Below are 13,156 nucleotides of genomic sequence, written 5' to 3'. Positions count from 1 at the left end.
GCGTTGCTGTGGGATTTCAATTGGACAGGCAGCTGGATGGAAATGGCAGTTTCTCCATGGCAGCCAAATTACCCCCCTCTCATGCTGATCTCGCTTCTGTAGCCGCCTTCTGCAACGGGAGGAAAAAGCGACAACAACAACCACCACCACCCAAAAGGCCCCAACAAACAAAAGACACCGATACGCCGAGGCTCAGTCTTGGCAGCAGGATTATGTCTTTGTCACGCCCGGCCATGCGCCAAGTTTGGCACACGAACATGGCATTAGCATGCATTTCGGGCGTCTGAGCGATTGCCAGGCCGATCGCTGATCTGCATACACAATTTGTAGACGTCTCCTATCCTTTCTGCCTCTCTGTTTCTTTTCTTGTTCACCCCCGCGGTGTTTGAGCGATCGTAGGCGACTCCAATATTTTAACTTCGTGCCTCGTCGCCAACGCATCCACGCATCCACGATTGCCCTGCCGATTTCCATTGGAGAGCAGCCAGACAGGAATGATTCTCCCTCGCTCAGCAAGATGTTTGAGGGTCCTCCTCCTGCTAATCCTGGTTGGCGGAATTGTCGCGACCTTGCTTCTCATGTGAGTAATTCCTTTTGTCTGTGGGTTGAACACACTCAGGACTCTCTCCTTCTAACATTCTCTCTTCTCCCCTCAATCAGACTTCACCGCCCAGCCACCACCTACGACCTTCTCTACGAAATCGCTGCCGAGGCTGAAAAGGTGCGCCGACAACAAGAGAACGAGATCTTTGCGCAACGATCCGACATGAAGCAATAAGCCGGCGGTGCTGTCTTCGGACGGCGGTCAGCCTGTCTTTCTTCTTCGCATAGCCCGGCGATCCAAAGCGAACGAACTATGTCCTAGCCGATATGTCGTCACCTTTGGTCTGTCACGCCGTGGCCGAACTCGCAGGTTGGCATTAGCTTATGCGCCAACCACCAAACACGAGGTCTCTACGGGTGCGCGCCCTAATCCACACAGTCGAACCACTCGAGCGCCAGCCTATGTACTTTGAGGCACGATCATCTTTTCGGCCACCCAAGTACATGCGAGGGCACCAATACATGCCTGTGGCGCCCACAGGCAGGAGCAAGAGCAATCTAAATCAACTGCACCTCGGGACGATGTCCTGGCGTTGGGTGCAAAGAGATTGCTTTGTCGCTAGAACCGGTGTCACATTCTCGCACTCATGAAATCCTGTTCCTACCAGCATGTAGTTGTGGCATATGTACAATTGAAGCTATATATGCAGGGGCATCTCCATCAATCTGATGGTTGGCGGGTTTGGGCCTCGTCTATTTGGCTTAGGAGCACTGGCTATAGTAGTCGTTCAGAGCCTTACAGGTACCAGATGCGCACTTGGTGCAGCCGGTGTAGCCGTTGCCACCACACTGTCCGTATGCCTGGACACTGCAACCGCTGCCGCCGCCGTTTCCGCCGCCACTGCCACCGCCTGGTGTTGCTGTCTGCGAAGGCTGCGGGGCGGCTGTCAATGTCCCAGCAGGTCCGCTGCCAGGCTTGCAAGTGGACTCGCAGCCGGTACAGGCACCTCCAGCCTTACGTGTCGAGCCGCCCGAGATGACGGCTGGGCCAGGTGCCGTGTAGCCAGACATGGCGGCGTGGATGTTTACAAGGATGCCAGGATCACTGGCCTTGTAAGCACCGGGGAAGTTGACAGTGGCAGGTGCGGCAGAACCACCTCCGCTGACCGTCAGCTGGAAGCAGGTCATGTAGAACTGGGCTTGGCCCGAAGAGCTGGCCGTGTGGAGGGCGAGCGCTTCGGCGCGCAGCAGGTAGTCGCCGTCTGCGATGTCCTTGGGGATAGGCACGTCCATGCGTCCGCAGCAGGTGTTGATGTCCTTGGTCCCCCAGTAGTCGTCGTCGCCCGACCCGCCGCTACCCTTGGCCCAGGTGTCCGCAAAGATCTTGAACCAACCCGAAGACCCATCCGCTGTCGACGCATCGCCTACCTTGCTCATATAGACCTGGACCGGTCCGTAGTGCGCTCCGCCGATGGCCTCCGCGTTGCAGTTTCGATCGCCAGGTTGCTATTGTCGAGGCAGACAAGTCAGTAAAGAATCTTGCTCCATAATGAGGGGTCTCTCGGAAGAATGCGGCTTACTTGATGAATCTCCACTGTGACGGTGTCGCCGGCCTTCACTGGGCACTTCTTTCCCACGGGACCGCTGTTGGCATTGCAGCGGATGTTGTTGGACGAAACGTCGGTCACAGGGCTATTGGAGAGCGGGAGACGGGCGCACTGCGCGCCATAGTCGACGCCATTGACCCAAAGATCCTGAAAGGTGGCGTGAGAGGCAACTTCGCGAGCAGCCAAGGCCGCCACGAGAGCAAAGGTGGAACGCATAACGACGATTCGCAGCGAGAGCCAAGTGTCTTTTTCGGTCGATGACTTGCTTGATTTGGATGCCTCTCGAATATAATCACAGGGAGGCGGAGGCGTAACGGTATATATACCCTCCCAGGTTTGCCTGCATAGTTATTTATATCACACGATTAATCGTCTTATCCGCTGCTGCTGTGCCATGTAACCCATCACCCATCACCTCTAGGTGGTGCACAGCATCCATGTCCAGTACCGGAATACACTCAAGGCTGGTCGCATTGGACTGACTGCACTGGGTAACTGCGGCACTCGTCGTCCGTATGGTACAAGGAGGCCCCCGTAACTTGGCTTTGTGGCCCGTCGAGCCAGTCGTCTTGTGCCAAGCATCTCGGCTTTCGGTTCGTGGGATTCTGGGACTGAGACCAGGTCCCCCACTCATGCCCCAAATTGGGCCGAAGAAGCTACACGATAAGGTGATCTCCTGATGGCCTAGCTGGCTGGTCCCATCACCCCGGCTGTGTGCCCAGCCCAATTGGTGGGAATGCGTGACTCTACCACCCTTTCCGCTGACCTGGGAGGAGGACGAGATGGTCGTGCGACTGACACCCCGGAGTGTGGGGAAACTGACACGACACACGGCACGACGGCTAATCTATCACGGTCCGGCAGCCTCCATTAGGAAATAGAAGCATGCGCTCGAAGATGCATCGGTCTTTGGGCCGTGCTCCGGCTTGGTCACGACGTCTTCCTTCTTCCTGATTCTCACCAGCAAACAATCTATGGATTTGCCTCCGGCTGTCGCTTTTGAGTACGGCTTTTTGGTTGAGTGGGAAAAAAACCTGCGCCTCTTCATACATACATCCTGCACCAGTCCTCCGGTCACCACCAACAATGCGATCTGCCTTTCTCTACATGCCATTATGATTTCGATTTCGCGGCCTACGATGGTAATCGTTGACATCACGCATTCCTTCATTCATATATACATGCCACGCTCGTAGAGGTGTCGCTTAGTCGGCTACATTTCGGGCCAACTTATGTGCAAGTTTTCTGGCTCTGGCCGTTTACTAGCTTCAATGCGCTCCGGTTCGTTGCCGGTCATGATCACCTAGAATTGTTTGCTTTGTATATTGCATACAGCGGTAGGTATTTAGTCTTTTCAATTAATCATACCGCTCGTCAAATTACTACTACTATCTCATTATGCATTATTGTTATTTCTCAAGTCCTCGCCATCACCATAACCACCTTGCTCTCCCGAGTCTCATCTTTGTAGTTCCGCTTCGTACCCTGGACCTGTAGTCTCACACCAAACCCTTCCTTCATCTGCGTGTTGCCGGCCGCGTACCGCACGACGTTGCCCTGCTTAACCGCGAACGGCTTCCCGCTTGCTACGCCATCCACAACCCACTGCGCCTGAAGCCGCACCCCGGGTCCCACCTCCCAACCGTCCCCACGATACGAGGCCCGCCGCACTTACGCGAGCCACTCCCCTGAATCTCAACGAGGGGATCAGCCTGGCGCGCAAGTGCAACCGCACGGCCGCCGACCCGCATCACGTCTTCCTCGAACCGGTTTCCCCTGTTCTGGGGAGACACCGACGCCGCGGTCAGGGGCGTCGCACCCGCCGGCCCGTGGTCCCGCACCCAGCCCGTCACAAGCTCGAGGTAGTCCCAGATCTCGCGGCGCTGGTAGTTGCCGCCGTGCTTGGCGCCCGGAGTGACGGTGATATTGGCCCAGCCCGGCCCGCCGAGGTCCGGGCCATTCACGCGGCGCGCGAAGGCGGCGACGCCCTCGTTCAGGTAGTAGTCGTCGTGGGTGCCCACGTAGACGAAGAGGCGACCGCGGAGCGCCTCACCCAGGTTCCTGGTCGGGGTTTTCCAGTTAGCTGCGATGTACTCGGCCATGTCCATGCCCATCTCCTTCCAGTACGCGACCGACTCCGGGTACACCTCGCCCGTGACCTTGTCCCATGGCTCGAGAGGCGACCCGTTTAGGCCCTGCGCGCCGAAGACGGCGTTCCAGGCGTCCCACTGCAGCGACGAGCGCGACGACGTGCCGAATACGAGTTCCCAGTGGTTTTCTTGTTCGACTGTGGCGAGGATCATCTCGGTATCGTTGTGTTCACCGCCGAACTTGCGGATCGACCCGATCCGAGTCCCGTCGTCGTTGCGGTACGCATTGGTGTTGCTGTAGAGGGCGATGTCCTGGTGCCTCTGGAAGCTGAGAGAGTCCGGGTAGGACGAGAAGCAGGCCCCAAAAGATCCGGACGGAAGATGACGCTGGCGGCCGAGATCCAGCCGCCCGTCGATCCACCCTCCTGGATGCGCCCGTACGGTGCCGCAATGGTGCGGAACGTGGCGTCGAGGTGCGGAATCAGCTCGTCGTTGAGGGCATCGCCGTAGGGGCCCAGGTTGGCCGTGTTCACACCGTACGAGTCGTCGTAAAAGGGAGCCTCGTGGCGGAACCTCACCAGGATGAGCTTCGGCGTAGGCCGGCTGGCGGTTACGTTGTCTTCAGTGCCGGGGATCATACCGGTGTCCCATGCTTCGGAGAAGGCGGTCGCCGTTGGGTAGTTAAAAGCGCCTTTGTCGCCGGGCCAGTGGCCCTGAGAGTACAGGACCGGATACCTCGTCGCCGTATCGTCCGTGTCGTAGCCCGCGGGTAGCAGCACTGTCGCGCCCACGTACATGTCGCGGTCCCAAAAAGCGCTCAGCTTAGCGCTGCGAATTTTGACGTACTTGAGCCGCTCCGTGTCGGCATAGTTGCCCTGCTCACACCGGCCCATCTCGCTACCTGCGAAGGATGCGATGGGCGTCACGGTGTCGAAGGTCAACGAAATGGTTTGCGGGCCGGCGGCGCTGCCATCCTCACCGCCGACCATCACCTCGACGTCTGTGGCGGCCGTGACGAGACTACCGACGCCATTCACTTGGGGCGCGCCGTCACCACACGGGAACTTGACGTGCACAATGGAACCGTCGCTGCGCTCGGCCCGGTCGTATGGGTTCAGAAAGGCCTGCACGCGATAGAGTCCGGGCGGTAGGTCATCCATGCTTACGAGCGGGAAACCATAGACGCCCGTGGCCGTGGCATTGGCATCTCCACTGCCCCCGGAGAGGGTGACGGTGTCGCCGGCGCTGAAGTCGAAGATGTTCTTGCCGAACATGTGATTGGGCGTTGAGGCCACCTCGATGTCGTCCAGGGGGTCGGTCCCGTTGGGCGCAAACATGAGCACGACGCGCCCATCGAGTTTGCCGTGGAGAAGCCCCTTTTCTTCCGGGAGAGAGATCTCAACGCGCAAGCCATTAGCTACTATGGTCAGGCTTGCCAGTAGGACGACAGCCCAATTCAGCTGCCTGACGAAACCCATTCTGTTTTGCATTTCATCGGGCACCTCCGAGCAGGATGCGGTATGTGAGGAGGGGAATCTCTAGGGACAGGAAAAGATGGGAGGGGGCAATTGATACACGGGCTATCTATATAGCACCTTTTACTGCGTACTCGGAAAGCCGGTTGCGGCTCATTGAGACTTATCATGCCGGATGGTTGGGGAAACCTCGGGCTGCCAGGATAGGTTTGGCGGTACTGTCACTCGAGATAGCGGAGATTACGGTTTGCATCTGCGGGGATCTGTATGGTGTCGCCAAGACATGTTGGGAACCCACAACTCGTCCAACCTGCCGTTTCTGTGTAGCGTCTTTGCCATCTCATCGCCTTCTTTTCGAGTCATGCTGTCTGACTCCAGACGGGTTATTCTTATCCAATGCGTTTCGGCAGATTTTCCAGGTTCTCGGTCATACATGGTGACCTGGTAGCCCGGGACGCGGGTGTGTCGCCTCGGGAGCGGATGGCTACCCCTCCGGGACCTGTCGTGAACTCTTTGGAAACTCGATCCCGGTTGTTTACATTCTTTGAGGATCCGATCCCCAAAAATCAATCTTTGGTTGTCTTACGAAGTCTGCTCAGGCTTTCGATGGTTCTGTGGGGGTCGATTCTTGGATAATGAATTAACAATTTTGACTTGTTGGTCACACGATTTTGGAGAGCTGAACTTCTTTCCAAATTGTTTCTCCCATAACCCTGTAGCTATTTCCACCAAGCCGAAGACCTGATATGCCCAATTCCGAGCCACAACGACTAACGACAAGTGAAACGCCTACTGTCAATGTCAAGACAAACCCAGGAAGGTTCACTCCGGCCCAAATCCTGTACTGTGTATAGTTCAGAAGTATCACCGTCGACACGGCCTATCAGAATGGCGATCGTTGCAAGGTCAATGGTGGCGTATGCAGTGCGAAGGGCCAGTAATTGACTAGCGAGTGAGGAGATATTGCAGCGCCTACTACTACCATTGTCCCTCAGGCCCTCCAGCCAAGGTAAATCACACGTGTCATGACAGCCTCGCCTTGGTTGGTCCCGGCCGTTCTTTTTGTCTTCATGCTTGAATTCCAGAAAAGAATTTCCATATGCCAGTCTGCTACTCCCTGTCTGGTTCCTGGTTCGAGTATACTAAGCCTAATGCCGTCAAATTTTCAATGCGACCAGCGTTATCCCATCGAATTAAGTCATTGATGGTTGAATGCAAGCATGTAATTCCAATACATGGTACAACCCGCTTGGCGATCACGTTAATATGCAGTTGATATTCGTTCTGGGGACACTGAATCTTTTCATCGGTTGCCTGGCTTGCCTGCTGCTATAATACGAGCAGCAGGCTCTAGCATGGTATTTGCGTACTATTAGCCAGATGTTCAATCTCTCCTGCTGTTTTATAACAGCGAATCCTCCCCTTCGTCCGGAAACATCTACTGATCCTTCTTATCTTTATCGTCGTCTCCCGTCACTACAGTTGAGAGAAAATACGTTAGCTCTTGAAGTCTTCTTGGCTATCAACGAGGAAGGTTAGAATATTCAGGCTGACTTACGATGCGCGAGCTCAGGGTACTCCTTGAACACATCTTCCTGTTTGGTGCGGTACTCGTGTGTCTTAGGGTTCTCACGGTAATGGGCAACCAGGTTGTGGGGCGAAGAGTACGTTTTTTTGCAGTGGACGCAGTCGATCTTCATCTCTTGGGACAGAGAGGCATGACGGCCGGATGCGGCGTGAAACTTGCTGCGGTGGCTCCGCTTGTTGTGATCCGCATTCTTCATCGTCGAGAGGCAAAGAAAACCAGGGTTCTTGGAGCACGGCTCCTCGCAAACGAATTGTCCCGTCTTCCGGTCCACTCTTCCCTCAAGAATCTCCTCGGTATCTGAGGCCATGGTGTTGGTTGTTGGTTGGTGTTGATGTATTGTTGTAGAAAGAATATAGTTAGAATTTGGGATGTGTGTTGTGTCGTCAGTCTTGAAGTTGCGTCACCCGGGGTTTTGAGTGATTTTGGGAAAGAATGGGGTTAAGGAAAAGAAAGAAAGGTTGACTTTCGAACCGGGGAAAAAGCCGCTCTTATATACCCAGCGTAGTCGGCGACACTGGGCCAGCTTGCGTTGAATATATCAGTAGTGCCCCGCGTCTAGTCGGCGATGCCCCACGCCAGCTTGCATTCAAACCCCAAGTGATGCCCTAACTACGCCCTATAGCACTTACACACGCTGTGAATACTAGCACTGGGGTATCGCGATCTCACCTGCACGCTTGCGTTCAATACCGCCAGTAGTAGGCGTTCTTGAACTTGTCGTCGACACCTCCCACCGAACTGTATTCACACGCCCAATGACATTCTATTTACCCTATAGTATTTACATAAACCGTGTTTGCGGGTACTGAGTCATTGCGCCAACACCTAATGGTTTGCATTCACACGGCCAGTAATGCCCTATCTATGCCTTGAGATGCCCACAAGAATCATGATTGCTAGTATTGGGGTATCTTGTTTTCAGTTACCAGGACTCACTCTCTCTTGAACCCTGGATCATGGCATCGCTGCTCCTGGATGAACCCTATCATAACAGTGACTGGCATACGGAAGCCGTGCGTGACTACCCATACCATCATACGCGTGAACTAACCTAGGCGCCTTTTCTTGTTGATATACGTTTTGGTGTCTAGGGAGTAGCAAGCCACTCCGGCATCCCAAAGGGTATTCGACATCTTACTCGCCTGTTTATTTATATCTCAGTCATTTCTGAATAGCATATACATTGAGCCTGAGATCAGACGGAGAATTTCTTATCTGTGGCTTCTTCTATGAGTTTTATGCAAGGGTGAGGCTTCGAACTAGATGGGCTATTTAACATTCACCCAGAAACCCGGTTTGTTGTCCTTCACCTCCTCCAAGCCGCAAGGGCGGCTCCGTTTCTCCACGGAGTCCCTGCAGTCACTGCCTGCGGATAAGCCGAAGGTTCAAGCGAGGGGTTACGCGTACCAATGCCGTCTCTACGGTACGCTTTGCACCAGCCACTTGCATCTTTTGTGTGCTTCGTTCTCTCGTTTCGCCACAGAGGAGTCATTTCGCTTCATTTAGATTTGGCCCGCAGAAGATGCCAGCTGAGTGGTTCGCGAACAAGCACTTCTATTTCGGGTGAAAGGTTTAAGACATCCAAAACCCTGCATTCGACAACGGACTGCGTTGGGGACGCATCATGACTGCCATTGAAGATTCGAACTTCTGGAACTGTAAGAGAGAAAGTGAGTAAGCGGCCATCATGATATCATCGTCAGGCTAACGAACGGTGAATCGACACAGCTGACCAGCCTCCCTATACGACGTTATCGAAAGAAATCGCAGGTCGGGGCGAGAGACAGATCAACTTCGGTGTATCAGCGGTCTTGAGATGTCTCATATTATGCTTGAAGCATTGGTAGATGATTGTCCCACAGACGATGACCCCCATCCGTGCCCAAGACATCCACGCCTCTTAACATAATAGCCTGCCTTAGCGCCTACTTAAATCCTACGGCAATTGCCCCTTTCGGCCGTGGTCTCGAACTCTATACCTCGCCCTCCAATCCTGCTTCCGTTCCTGGCATCCTGGTTCCTTTTACCAGCCACCGCCCTTCACATACAAAGCCCGCCGCCCCTCGCCCGCCCTGTGTCAGCAGCAAGCGCTGTCTCGGAACTAGCCTGGGCCCTTGTTCCTGCCACTGCGCCACACCTCTGCAGCTGCCCGGGTAACCTGCCACTACCCTGTCTGCGATAGCCTCTATCCTCTAGGATGACTGAGGATGTACGGTCTCATCGAAGCTTGCGATGGGGCTGGGATTGCGCAAGCTTCCAAGACAAAGTCAATCGTCGTGCCGCTCTCCCTGCCCTTGATTATATAGTGTGCGAAGTGCTCCTTGCCTGATCATGTTCGCGGATGGGCCGCTTTCTTGTTTGTTATTGCTTTTCTAATAGTCTGTGGTCACCTATACAAGCCAACGCATAACATATTCAGCCAAACAAGCGGAAAAGGAAACAATCGATTGTTTTTCTAGCCAAGACCAAATCAGAGAATGAAGACAACACTATCTCTCAGGCTTCTGCCATACCTGGGGTTAACACTATTACTAGAAGACGCCGCGGCACAAGACGTATCATCATCATCCATTATCTCCTACCAAACCAGTTCTATAGCGGTATCATCTCCAGACGATGGGTCGAGTTACGTGAGCCCATCCAGCGCAGATGCCGCAGTAGCCACATCCAGCACACCCCCGCCGCCTCCACCGCCTCCTGCCGCATCCACCACATCACAAATACCAGACGTCGTGACGAGCGTCGCCTATGTGACGGTTACCACCTACGTTGTGGACCCTGGCGCCGCCACGCCCTCGAGCTCCGTGACTTCTGCGGACCTGACAGTGACGGTCGACAGCTACCTTCCCGAATCCGCCAGCACCTTGGTGACGCAGTACGTGAACGGCACATCGACCTCGACAAGCACAATATGGTGGACTCCGTCCTCCTCCAGCAGTACAGTCTGGTGGACTCCGTCCCCCTCTTCCACCTGGACCTCCATCGTCTCCTCGTGGGACAGCCAGGGTCACAGCCAGTACACAAGCCACGACCACGGCCCGCCCTCGCCGACGTCGACGACGACCGTCTTCGCACTACCGCAGTCCACTGACGCGTCCGCGTACCTTCACCATGTGTTCCCATCGTCGGCGGCGCAGCCGACGTGGGCGACAGGGTCGTTCTACACACAGCTGGCGTCGGCGCTGTACGCGGTGGACCGGTCGTTCGCAGGGCGGACGGACTATGCCACCATCGTGGCGGCCATCTCGCAGGCAGGCGACGACTCCCGCTCCCCGCAAGTGTCCGAGTCCATCGCCCAGTCCGCCTGGGGCTGGGCCGCCGTCACTAGCAACAGCTGGTACCAGAGCGACGTGCCGGCGCCCGTGAAGACAGACGTGGCGCAGTACATCGATGCGTGGCACAATGCTGAGTACAGTGTGCTGGACGAGGCGCAGAAGGCGGAGGCCACGCCTACAGGGAAGTCGGCAGGTGGTGGCGGGTCTGGGTCAAGCGGTGGAAAGGGGGGCGGTGGTGGTGACGCGGCCGCTTCAGAGGCAGCTCCCGGCAAGGATGGGTTGAGAGTAATGGTTGTTGTGGTGACTAGTTTACTAGTCGGCGTGATAGGGCTGTTGTAATGATGTCCTTTGGTTATGTTGTGCATGCGTCCATGATTATGAGTTCCCTTTTCATCCTCGCTATTTGCTTTTCACTAATGAGACCCCTAACACTACTTGAGATACTACTAATAGATTATTTATACTAGATAATATGAATGAACATACGAGAAATGTGCTACTTTATCTTCTTGGAAGCTTATTGCTTTATAGAGTGACGACTTATACTCAGGCATGAAGTTGGAGCATGGAATATCCGTAGTTGTAATATAAAAGAATTAAGAATCTCTATTTTCGCTTTTAGAGAGGGACTATAAGATTCCCACCCCCTTTTATAACGGTGTCACCGAGTATAACGAGGAAGACGTCAGCTAGATATACACGCCGTTAGGGGAATACTTATACAAGTACAATTTACTAAGAAACTACGTAGGACATTAGAGACAAAAGTCGTTAAATATAGAGACCTAGGCACTTTATAAGCTTATCGCGGTCTAACCCTCCCACTCAGCCTCGATGATCCAGCGAATGGCACCCGGGGGTTGGCGTGCACCCAAATAACGGTATCCGGAATGCGCGCGGCGGAACAACTCGGGCCACTCGTGCATCTCACGCTGCTGCGCGTTTAGCAGCTGTAGCATGCCCACGTCCAGGTTGCTGATAAGGCGGAGTGGGGATATTAGCCTGTTATTTATCTTCGCTTGTTCGGAACACACTCACATAGCCCGCCTTGCATCCACAGTCGTCAGGCTCTCCAGGCCTGGTAGAATTCGCTCATGAATGACGATTCTAGCTCCTTTCTTGAGAGCGGGCACTGCGCCATCAAGTTTAGCATTACGTAGCCAGTCTTGTCTCGCGGGGCGTAAGGCGACAAAGATGCAGTGGGCAAGAACGTACCAAGCTTCTGCAGAATTTTGATGCAGTATTTGTCGGCCCAGTTGTGGAAGATGGACTTGAAGTAGTAAACATCCGCAACTACCGTTTGATCGTTAAAGAAGTCACTAAAAACTGGTTAGGCCACTTCCAGCGCACTGATCAAGACCGGTCACGTACTGTTCCCGGAAAAGGACTCTGTCTCGAAGATCTGCCGGCAGCCGTGAAGCACCCTTAGCGACTGTGTCTCGGAGATCCTGTACATGGCATACCATGTGTGGGAATCTCTCGGCGACACTGATGGCCACGCTACCGTGTGATCCACCAACGTCTACCATGGAAGCCTTTTCGGCCCAGGTGTAGTTATCGAGGAGCCCGTCGGCCGTCTTGTCCTGGGAAAAGTAACGCCCAAATCTCTCGCCGCGGACCGGCTCGTCGGCAAAGAGATCGAACATGCTCTTCTGGCTGTTGTTGGCGAGAGCGAATGCCTGGCAAACTAAAATCAGCCGCTGCCGAAGCATTACAGAGAGCATTGTGTATCACTGTTTCATTATTCTCTTCCGAGTTGGGCCACTTCTCCATCGCGTCGGCTACCTAGGAAATAGCTACCGTTAGCATTACTATCTCACGCTGTGGATTGGGCGGTAGTACCTTGACTGCCGTGGGCCAGAACTCGTCAATCTCGACGATAAGGGAGTTTCGCATCGACTCGTTGCCGGCCAAGATAGCCGTGAGTGCGGAGTGGGTAATAACGCCAGGCACGTCTTCCTTGAAGAAGTGGTGGTTGATGATACCGTGTCGGACGATGCGTCGGATATTCATGACGTTGAGCCCGGAAAACTCGGACATGGCCTCAAACGAGGTCGATTGTCCCACTTCGAAAGACTGATCCAATTTGAAGCGAAGGATCGCCTTGACACTCGCGTATTGAGTCCACTGTAGTATTTGGTTAGCAGTAGAGCGGACGAGTTGACAGACGCGGGACTGGCGCAACTGGAAATCGCAAAAGCTCTTTTGGCCCTGTCAAGAGATCTTTCAGCTCCGAACAGGCCTCCATCACTGAAAGCCGTGCCTCCTTGATGTCCGGGCGGCGGTCAGGAATGGGCAAAGACTCGAGAGCATTTTCGTCCAGTGATGGGGTTGGCAAATTCTCGGCACGGAGGAACTCGTCTAATTTCGCCGTTTCTCTTGCAATGAGCGATGAGAGCTCTGCGATTCTGGTCGTAGCAGCAGCCATGGTGCTCCGTAGTTCATTGATGGAGTTAACTTTGGTCTGGAGGTTGAGGGGATAGAGTCTGGTCACTTTAAGCGTAAATAATTTAGGACAGGCTTATGAGAATAAAAGATGTAGGGGGTGAGAATATCTATAAATATGTAAGATCACACC

At 54.4% G+C, this 13,156-nt stretch overlaps 6 protein-coding genes across 6 annotated transcripts; 2 read left to right on the top strand and 4 right to left on the bottom strand.

Annotated features, from left to right (window-relative positions):
- Window positions 1–517: 517 nt before the first annotated feature.
- On the top strand, window positions 518–778 carry PG998_007144 (uncharacterized protein; the record flags this gene model as incomplete). The annotated part of the gene is made up of 2 exons (XM_066873960.1): window positions 518–580; window positions 620–778. 2 exons carry the CDS (start codon window positions 518–520, stop codon window positions 776–778), a joined length of 222 nt encoding a protein of 73 aa, XP_066729905.1.
- A 527-nt stretch (window positions 779–1,305) lies between these two features.
- On the bottom strand, window positions 1,306–2,366 carry PG998_007143 (endo-beta-1 4-glucanase D; the record flags this gene model as incomplete). The annotated part of the gene is made up of 2 exons (XM_066873959.1): window positions 1,306–2,049; window positions 2,124–2,366. 2 exons carry the CDS (start codon window positions 2,364–2,366, stop codon window positions 1,306–1,308), a joined length of 987 nt encoding a protein of 328 aa, XP_066729904.1.
- Window positions 2,367–3,566: 1,200 nt separating this feature from the next.
- PG998_007142 (uncharacterized protein) lies at window positions 3,567–5,718 on the bottom strand (the record flags this gene model as incomplete). The annotated part of the gene is made up of 3 exons (XM_066873958.1): window positions 3,567–3,736; window positions 3,826–4,561; window positions 4,627–5,718. The coding sequence occupies 3 exons, from the start codon at window positions 5,716–5,718 to the stop codon at window positions 3,567–3,569; spliced, it is 1,998 nt and encodes a 665-aa protein (XP_066729903.1).
- Window positions 5,719–7,153: 1,435 nt separating this feature from the next.
- PG998_007141 (uncharacterized protein) lies at window positions 7,154–7,610 on the bottom strand (the record flags this gene model as incomplete). Its single annotated transcript, XM_066873957.1, has 2 exons — window positions 7,154–7,191; window positions 7,274–7,610. The coding sequence occupies 2 exons, from the start codon at window positions 7,608–7,610 to the stop codon at window positions 7,154–7,156; spliced, it is 375 nt and encodes a 124-aa protein (XP_066729902.1).
- Window positions 7,611–9,780: 2,170 nt separating this feature from the next.
- PG998_007140 (uncharacterized protein) lies at window positions 9,781–10,917 on the top strand (the record flags this gene model as incomplete). The annotated part of the gene is made up of 1 exon (XM_066873956.1): window positions 9,781–10,917. One exon carries the CDS (start codon window positions 9,781–9,783, stop codon window positions 10,915–10,917), a length of 1,137 nt encoding a protein of 378 aa, XP_066729901.1.
- A 473-nt stretch (window positions 10,918–11,390) lies between these two features.
- PG998_007139 (O-methyltransferase-domain-containing protein) lies at window positions 11,391–13,006 on the bottom strand (the record flags this gene model as incomplete). The annotated part of the gene is made up of 7 exons (XM_066873955.1): window positions 11,391–11,553; window positions 11,617–11,710; window positions 11,794–11,897; window positions 11,950–12,257; window positions 12,313–12,363; window positions 12,421–12,705; window positions 12,764–13,006. 7 exons carry the CDS (start codon window positions 13,004–13,006, stop codon window positions 11,391–11,393), a joined length of 1,248 nt encoding a protein of 415 aa, XP_066729900.1.
- Between the last annotated feature and the right edge of the window lie 150 nt (window positions 13,007–13,156).

The sequence above is a fragment of the Apiospora kogelbergensis genome (genome assembly GCF_038363985.1).
Source record: "Apiospora kogelbergensis strain CBS 113332 chromosome Unknown utg000005l_segment0_segment0, whole genome shotgun sequence".
NCBI lineage: Eukaryota > Fungi > Ascomycota > Sordariomycetes > Amphisphaeriales > Apiosporaceae > Apiospora > Apiospora kogelbergensis.
Note: the sequence above shows the minus strand (reverse complement) of the source record. Positions and strands in the feature narration are given on the sequence as shown.